This window comes from Microchirus variegatus (genome assembly GCF_963457635.1).
Source record: "Microchirus variegatus genome assembly, chromosome: 17".
NCBI lineage: Eukaryota > Metazoa > Chordata > Actinopteri > Pleuronectiformes > Soleidae > Microchirus > Microchirus variegatus.
In genome coordinates this window covers 24,499,704-24,509,145 of record NC_139818.1, presented here as the reverse complement: position 1 = coordinate 24,509,145, position 9,442 = coordinate 24,499,704, and the positions used below count along the sequence as shown (strand labels likewise).

General features: G+C 42.8%; 1 protein-coding gene across 3 annotated transcripts in view; it reads right to left on the bottom strand.

Moving 5' to 3' along the window:
* Window positions 1-1,188: 1,188 nt before the first annotated feature.
* The window catches only part of trrap (transformation/transcription domain-associated protein), a gene marked incomplete at both ends in the record, with an annotated part of 96,921 nt that continues 88,667 nt past the window's right edge, over window positions 1,189-9,442 (bottom strand). For all 3 annotated transcript variants that reach the window (XM_083903468.1, XM_083903469.1, XM_083903470.1), the window contains 4 exons: window positions 1,189-1,473; window positions 4,137-4,331; window positions 6,885-7,088; window positions 8,254-8,438. In XM_083903468.1, the coding sequence (XP_083759594.1) occupies window positions 1,189-1,473; window positions 4,137-4,331; window positions 6,885-7,088; window positions 8,254-8,438 (869 nt within the window). The remainder of the gene's footprint in view (window positions 1,474-4,136; window positions 4,332-6,884; window positions 7,089-8,253; window positions 8,439-9,442) is intronic.

Genomic DNA, 9,442 nt, shown 5'->3' with positions numbered 1-9,442 from the left:
ATTTCTCTATAAACATCTGCTGAGTTTTGGTAAACGTCAGGAGAGGAGAGTTTTCTCAGCGTGAACAGTGAGTTATTACTGCAGTAATAATATCCAGGAGTGTGTCCTTCAGGGCGATTATGACTGTGACACTGACGCAGGAAACTAACGCAGGAAACGCACAAACTCAGATGGGAATTACTGATTATTATTATTACCGTTATGGCCGTTTTAAAAACCTGGATAAAAAAAAGGACAAAGGAACGCAGCGAGAGTGTTTTTCTTGATGGTAATTATGAGCGCAGAGGAGACTGGAAACTCATTCTTTAGATTAATTGCTTTAAGTCCCCGTGTGTGTACATGCACACGCGCATATATATATATATATATATATATATATATATATACTCAGACTGCAGGAAAACAATGTTGTGTATTATATAAAAAAGCATTTTATTAAAACAAAATGCTTATTTACAAGGCAGGAGGTCAAAAACTGTGTTGGAAAAAGGCTTCGTACCTTTTAAAAAAGGAAAAGGTACACACACACACACACATGCACACACACATCCACAGTCAGCCTGGGAATGCTATTAGCATGTGAGCAGTTACAGCTGATGACAAAACGACGAGGAAAAACAAAAACAATAGTCATGTTAATCAGCGTTTGTTTGGAGCCGTCATTTTTCAGTTCATCTGCGTCATTCATTATTATATCCAAGGACAAGTGTCTTCCTCATCTGACGGGGACAAAAAAAATTAGGAGGAGGAGAAGAAGAAGAAGAAGAAGAAGCATGGACATGGTTTTCTCTTTTAAATAAAAAAATACAAATTTGTGGGTCGCTTTCAGTTAAAATTCCCAGAAGAAAAAAGTCAAACTGAACGGCTCATGATGATTCCTATTCCAGTGAGTGTTCGTGGCAGCACAGACACACACACATATACACACACACACACACACACCTCTACACACATACACAGGTCTGTCTTTACATTTAGTTATAAAAATAAATAGAAGTTGGAGTAGGAAGAGACTGTTTCACTTTGATTCCTCCAGTCGGTCATGTGTTACAGTGACAGCTTCTGTCAGAAGTAAACAGAAACACCTCATGTCTCTGTCCTCTGTCCTCTGGTCTCTGTCCTCTGGTCTCTGTCCTCATGTCTCTGTCCTCATGTCTCTGACCTCATGTCTCTGTCCTCTGGTGTGTCTCAGAGCCACGGGTGCCAGGCCGGGTCCATGCGGCACAGATTGTCCAGACTGTTGGCGGCAGCCACCAGAGTGTTGACTTTACTCTCCCCTCCCTCAAACTGAGCCAGGTTGTGGAGGCGGGTCATGATGGCCGTCACGGCCTTCTGCACCAGCGACACCAGCTGCTGCGAGTCCATGTTCTCCGGCTGGCCGGCGGGCGACAGCGGCATGGACGTGTCCTCCTGGGTCTTCTTGTGCCACGCGATGATCTCGTCGCGGAGCACGGCCTTCAGGATGCCGTCGACCTGTCGGACACAGAGGAGAGAACGCGATGTTTGAGGTTTAACGTTTAAGGATTAACGGTGGATTTTACGTCACAGGGTTTCCACACATTGTCGACATCAAATTCAAGGACTTTCCAGGACCCACTGCTCTCAAATTCAAGGACCAAATGTGGTGACACGGCTTACGAAGGGAGGACAACTTCCTCCATGATGGCGTCCACTTTTACTGATTTGCAGCACGTTCTGCACATGGATAAGCGATTGTCCTTCTATTGTTTTTGTGGTTCACAAATTACACAAAAAGTTGGGTCTAGGGCTGCAACGATTATTGGATTATTAATCCATTACTAGATTGTATTGTCAACTATTTTTGATCATTGATTATACGCTTATTTTAAGCAGATTATATTAAAGGTTTCATTTTTAAAGGATGATATAACTATATGACAATAATGTCATCAATGATACAGTAAAAACATACAAAACTGAACAACACGGTCATAAAATGTACGTGGTTCCTTGAATACATCTCATAGCTGTTGTTGTTTTGGGACTATATCGTCAACAATTTTTGATCATTGATTACAAACTTTCTGGTGTTTCAGCTTCTTATAATTATGTGAATATTTTCTGGTTTCTTTGCTCCATTTGACAAAGAAATCATTAAATCTGAAAAAATGTTGGTTTGTGGATAAAACGAGACGTTCGAGAACATAATTTTGAGGTTTGGGAAAGACTGATCAACACTTTTCAACACATTGAGAAAATAATCATTAGTTTCAGCTCGAGTCGAGCCCAAATCGCGACAAATCTCAACAGAACAAACATACATGGTTACATTATATTAAAGGGTGGATATTGAAAGGATGAAAATAGAAAGAAATATACAAAATAAGAAATTAATTGGCTAATATCCTGCTGCAACACCACTAAATTTGACAATAATGTCATCAATGATGCAGTAAAAATATACAAAACTGAACAACAAGGTCATAAAATATACGTGGTTCCTTGAATGCATCTCGTAGCTGTTGTTGTTTTCAAGAGTAGAATCACGCTCCGACAACAGAGTCTGATGTCGTCTGCACGGAACGCCGTTGTCGGTTTGGCCGAGACACAAATGCTAAATTTTCCTTCGATTGCGTCTCATTGAGACCACAGTGAAGTCGGTTTGAAAAATGCTGCTGCATGGTCAGTGTGTGTGTGTGTGGAATATCCATCTTAAAACTGACTTCACCGTCGAGCCAAACCGAACTGAAGCGACCACGAGCTGAGATAGATGTGTATTTATTTATACACACACACACACACACACACACACACGGTGGGTTGGCGATCTCCTGGGCTTTGTTATGAACGTCCGTCATGAGAATAAAATCAGTGGAACGTGATAAAAGGTTTACGAGGAGTTCTTTTTCCATCAGAAACATAAAACAGACGTGTTAGTTAAATACGTGCCAGTCTCCGTCCTCAGGGAAACTCTTCAAGAGCTCATTACGGTGATAGAGAAGTGAAAAACATCATCATCATCATCGTCCAGCGAGCTTCACGCTGCTCCTCAGTCTTTAACCCAAGTGTTTATATGGTTTCACCAGGCACTTGATTGTTTTGGTGGTTTAAAGCTCCACTATATTTGAGTGGATGATTGTTACGTGTGTTTTGTTGTGTTCCCTGGAAACATCCGTTTCCTTCAAACCGCCAGAAACGCCAAACCGAAAGTGCTTTGTTTATTTGCATTTGAAGCACTTCTCTGGTTCCCCGAGCATCACATTTAAACGCTGAAGTCAGAGCTTTACATAGACGACACAGCACACGCGTGTTATTACTGCCCTGCTGCTGCAGACTCACTCTAAAAAAACACTCACACTCTTCTGTTCAAAGTTCTCATTTGCCTCAGATAAACTCACGTTAGAGTGCTAAACAATATCTGCAGAGTTTCTTACACGTATTTTATTTTGTACATAAATAACGGCTGAAGCTAAAATGACTTCCTATCAACTTATATCGAGTTATTTATCTGTTTTGTTGAATAATGGATTTGTTTTGTATCATAAAAAAGTTTATAATGTGAACTTTCTATCATTCCATATCAAAACAAACACTTTTATTTTGAAATTATGTGAAATATCATCATCAATTTAATTAATTCCATGACTTTTTTCAAAAAGTTGGACTTTATCTCACTTATTCAGCCCCTCACTGATCAAACTAGACACTCAGTGGCCCAAACAATAGTTAAAACTTTTATTTCCCATGAGGGATTTATTTGTGATCTGACAGAGATATAGCAATATTGCATTTGTAATAAACTCCATAAACCTTAGCTGCATCGCATATCACCAAAATTAACAGACATATCTTCTTAATAAATTATATTCAGTATCAATATTGATCAAAATCACTGAATTTGACATTGGTAAATGAAAAAAACGTCCAATATGATCCAAAAATCCTAAATATCCCTTAAATGTTTTAACTTTGCTCAGGCTGTAAAGGAAGACTTATTTAAGATAAAATGAGCAAAAATAGAAGTGAAATTCTTCGTAAATTTCAGACTTAAAAGTTGAGAGTTCAGCACTGTTCACATCATGAGTTTGACCGTCCGTCTTGATCACATTACGTTAATCTTTAAAGCTCCTTATTCTGACATGCAGCGTACATAAAAACCCTTCTCGACGACTTACCTTAAAGTTGGGCTGAGCGAAGCATCGCGCCACAGCGATCATGGACGCCGTGAGCGGGCCGGAGACGCCGATGGTGGTCAGGAACTCGGAGATGTTTGGAGTCAGGCGGAACGGCACGGGCCGGTTAGCGTCCAGGTCGCCCGTGGCGTCGTTGATGTCGAAGCGGAAGTAGGAGACGTTGAGTTTCCCCGTGTCCTTAAAAAAAAACACAGAAGAGAGTACGTTAAAGGTGTGTGTGTGTGTGTGAGTGGAGATTTAAGAGTTATTCTTACAAGTTAAGGGGCTTCTTCTTTTGCTTTTATTAGTGCTGTCAAACGTTAACGCACAACGCGTTTCCATGACGACTGACCGGAAAAAGACGCTTGTGACGTCATGTTTACGTGACTCTGGATTGTTAAAATGAGTCTCTAAAGTAACGGTTAACTTTAAAAACAGAGGCACACATACACAGTACACAGGTACGCTGCTCTTTTCCTTTAATAAACAGACCGCTCCAGTCCCACTGTAGGCGCTAACGGCGCTAAAAGGAGCTAACGGAGCTAACTGGTAAACGGTGCCTGGACTCCGGTGTTGCGGCATTAACGTGCGTTAACCTATTGCACAGCACTAGTTTCTATGGCTTTTAGGCTTCTTCTAATTGTTTTTCTTTGTGTTCATTGACTATATACTCATTCATTCATCGTCTACCGCTTTATCTTTCCAATGACGGGAGGGTCACGGGGGTGCTGGTGCCAATCCCAGCTGACTATAAACAAAAATAAACAGCTGAATCTTAATAGATATTCCTCTCTGTGGTTGTTTTTGAAATATATGCCAGGTCACAGAACAAAGCCCTGTCCTACAGTACAAAATGGCTGCTGTTATTGATCTGCTCGCCCCCCCCCCCCCCCCCCGACACAGTAACACGTCAAACTATCAACGGCAGAACATCTATAATCCTCCTCCTCAGCTCAGTCGCTCCCCGCTGACTTAAATATATACAGGCCAGTTTTCATCTTTAAGCCTGCATTTATGTGCGAGAGGGCGGCGATATAAGCAGCCAGTCCAGCCAAGATAAGCTCTCTTATATGAAAAGGTGAGTGGCTCTGACAGCTTTATAGCAGTGCATTTCATTCCAGCTCCTTCTTCTTCCTCCCCTCCTCCTCCTCCTCTCTCCCCTACAGTCATTTGCTCCCACAGGCCTCAGTGCAGAGCTGTGAGGCAGTGGGTTGAGACACCAGCGACCCCCCAGGAGGCTGCGATACACTCAGACTGACCCGAAACGACCAGACGGAGCAGGTTCCTGCCGCCGCGGCTTCATTTTAAGGGCTTGCTTGTGACTTCGAAGTCATTAGTGTGTGACACGCAGTGGCTCGAGGCCGTGAACTTGACTGTGAGAAAATGACGAGAGAGACTGTGTGTGTGTGTGTGTGTGTGTGTGCGTGATTTATTTTCAGGAGCAAGTGTCAAAGATAACAAGAGCTGATAGAGAAAGTGGCTCCACGCGGAGAAGTGATTCTCTGGAGATGATGCCAATGTCTCGTGGAGCAGCACAAAAAACCTTGTTACTGTACTTGAGTAGATTTTTCACGCATCTCTACTTCCCTGAGTGTTTATTTTTATGACGACTTGTTTTACCTCCCTGAGAGCGCGCGAGAGAGCGCGAGACGCCTCCATATCACTTTAATGCGTCTGCTACTGAAACCACAACCTTGAATTCCGAACATCTTTGGAGTTAATAAGACACTTTGTGCTGATGCTGAGGAAAAACATACATTTACATCATATTTGGGGTTTATTTTTTTGATTTGGGCCACTATGTACCAGTATTTTAATGGATTTTTTGCTCAAAACAGGCTCAGGTTATTGATTAGTTGTGCTTTTCACGCACTTTTGGTGATTTGGTGAAGCAGGACATTCCTAACACTGTAGGCTAGTGATAAATGAAGATCCATGACTGTTTGCTTAGTCTTTAACGCTGGTATTGTGCATCACTGAAGTTAAAAATGCATTTTAACTTCTTACTTCTTTATGTAAAGAAGCTGAATCAGGACTTTTTAAACCAGTTTTCTTCTGCCAAAGCAAAGAATGTGAGTACTTTTGTCACATCTGCTTGTGAGGACAGCTGATGCATCACTCGTCAGCACCATCAGAGCCAACTTAAAGGAATATAAGGTCTCTATTAAAGGCCAGGATGGGGGCTATCGCTTTGACATCCTGCCCTTGCTCTCTCTCTCTCTGTGTGTGTGTGTGTGTACTCTCCACACCATAATCCCCCCTGTGTCTAATGGGATCTGCGGAGTGGAACAGGCAGAAAAAGGGGGGGGGGGAGTTAATACTAGCGCTCAGCTGCCCGGAGGAACGCCTGTCAGCAAAGGCAGATTAGGATCAGAAGGGAGGGGTGGCCGACTGACACAATCATCTTTAATAATGACTTTAGGATAGCTGTCTGTGGACACTGAGCACCAGACGGATACACATACACACACACACACAGTGTTTAAATTGAAACGTCTTTGATAGCTGTAGAGCCGAGCGACTGAATATAACGTTCTGTCAAAACATCCCTGGCGTTGACAGCGAGCGGCTGACTGACAGGTGAATGTCACAGGGGGATGATGGTAATTCATACGCACAGATACGCAGTAACGGTGATCTTTTAATGCATCTGTGAGAGAGTGTGCGCGTATCTGTTAAATTAGCCCGCCGTCGCATCCCCACTCGTCCCCTTGACGAGCGAGAGAGTCCAAACGCGACGACCGGTCTTACCTGCGCTATCTGCAGCATCTCTGGGTTGAGCCTGTTGAGGTGGAGCATGAACTCGGCCAGGCCGATCAGAGCCAGCTGGATGGTGAACATCTTCCTGAAGGTCCAGTAATCGGTGGCGTTGGGGAAAGTGTGCAGGGCCCACTCCTTCAGCATGCTGCGCGGAACCATGTTCCCCTGCACCTCCTTCAGGATGTCTCGCAGCACCTGGACGTCGACAGGAACAAGACGTCATTACAAAGTACATGACCCGTTTTATGCATTTAATATCGATGAGTCGTTTGGTCCATAAAGTGTCAGAAAATGTGAAAAAACATTGACCAGAATTTGTCAAACCTGGAAATGACGATGGTTTGATTCTGGAATGATTGAGTTTTAATGATTTCTTTGTTATGTGGAGCAAAGAAACTAAGAAAATATTCACATACAAGGAGCTAAAACAATCAGAAATCTCGCTTTAATCATGAAAAAAAGCTTCAAAGATTCATCGATTATCAAAATAGTTGATTGAGTCTGATAGTAATCCATGAGTAATCGATTAATCAGCTCTAGTTCGTACATTATTCTTATACTGATTGAAGAGACCAACCATTAGTGCTGTTCATTGACTGGTTCATGAAGCACTTGTTTGTAATATTCGTTATTATTAAAGCATCAATTATCAATAACCATAAGCTGCACCGACTTCTAAAAATCAGCATCGACCCTAGAAAAAATCTATACGAGTTGACCTTTAGTCGTGAAGATAGAGTTATTTATACAGCTGTGGTTGAGATATTGATATTTTATTGACATTTTTGCACCCGGAGGATGACGTCCAAGGTCAAAACTACATTTTGAGCGTTTGTGTTGACCCCGTTCTTCAAGATCAGGAGTCTGAATAAATAAAGACAGCCTCCGTGCTCACAAATACACATTATTTTACAACACATAGTTGGTTCAGAGATATTATTTTGCCTTCACATTCACATTCTCCAAGCAAACACACGACTGCAAACAGCTGTAATTAAATATGATTCAGTCTCTCTGGTTCACCATAACTGTTGGATTTGCTTATTTCCAGAGGCCAAAAGTATACCACCCCAGAGCACATAACTCCTGTGCTATCTACAGTATCAACAGTAAATATGACACAGGAACAACCAGAGTGCAAAGACAAAGACTCTTTATGGGAGACAATATTTTTCCTCCGTGTTGAACCGTCATAAAAATGACATCCATTACAGAGCAGGCAGAGATGCTGCTGCGATAGAAGAAAAATATAACATTTACATCCAGCTACAGGCCGTGTTTGGCCTTTCCTTTTTAACTGATAGTAAAAATAAAGATAAAAGCGATCTTTAGTGGGATTTGTCACCATGATTGAGCGTACCTGGTGGCTGGCCTGCGTGCCCCGAGCCTGCACGGTGGCCAGGCGATCGTAGTATCTGGAGATTGGGTTGTCGTGCTCGATGCCCTTCTTGGCGCATCGCTGCTTGTAGATTTCCACCAGCGACAGAGAGGAAGGGTTGTCCTCCACCAGTCGCATCTGCGGCGACACCGCCACCACTCTGGGAACTGGAGATCGTCAGGAAGCAGGTGGGAGAAGCCAGAAATGAAGAGGTGGGAGAGGGATGGAGGAAATAAAGTCAGTGACACAGAAGGTGTAAACATTTGGCTGCATTTACTACACAGAGTGTAAACATTTTATGTTGGGAGCGGTGGAGACATGCCATCGCTCTACACCAGCCAAGGTTAAAGAAGGTAAAAGGCTGCTGGTGGTTTGTCCAGAGAAAGCAGTCTAAACATTTACATACACTGGCACACGCCGAGTCGCATCAATAGCAGCCATTCCAGTTGGGAGGAAATTGGTTGAAAGGGACTGTTGAATTCCCCTTCCATATTTCCCCTTAAACAAACCAATCAAGTGCATAAATGGAGAGTGTGCAAACATCTGGGTGGAGGCAAACCACAGGGGGATGACTACAGAGAGGAAATAAGGCTTGAAAGTGAATTGGAATTGTCTGCGGTGTGTGAGTGGAGATAGAAACTAAGGAGGGAAATGAAAGTAGATGGTCAGCACCAACTGTTCTCTCTATACTAACACACACACACACAATAAAAGAAATAATCTGGATGAGCTGATACGATTCTCAGTCGGGTAGCAGGACAAAATCGGCGCATCAGACATTGTTTGTGGGTTTCTTTTGTGTGTTTCTGGTGTGTTTGAATGGTCACTAATAGATATTAGGGGTGTGCCCAAAAAAACATTCACCTAAGAATCACGATTCTCATTTACTACGATTCAGAAACGATATAAAATGTCCCACGGCGTTAACGGCGGTCACCGGCGTCATGTTTACGTGCCACAGCATCGGAGCCTAGGCACCGTTTACCAGTTAGCTGCGTTAGCTCCTTTGGCGCCATTAGCGCCCCGACAGTGGAACTCAAGCGGTCTGTTTATTAAAGGAAAAGAGCTGCGCTACAAATAACTAGCGTACCTGTGTACTGCGTATGTGTGCCTCTGTTTTTAAAGTATACCGTTACTTTAGAGACTCATTTTAACGGGAGTCACGTAAACA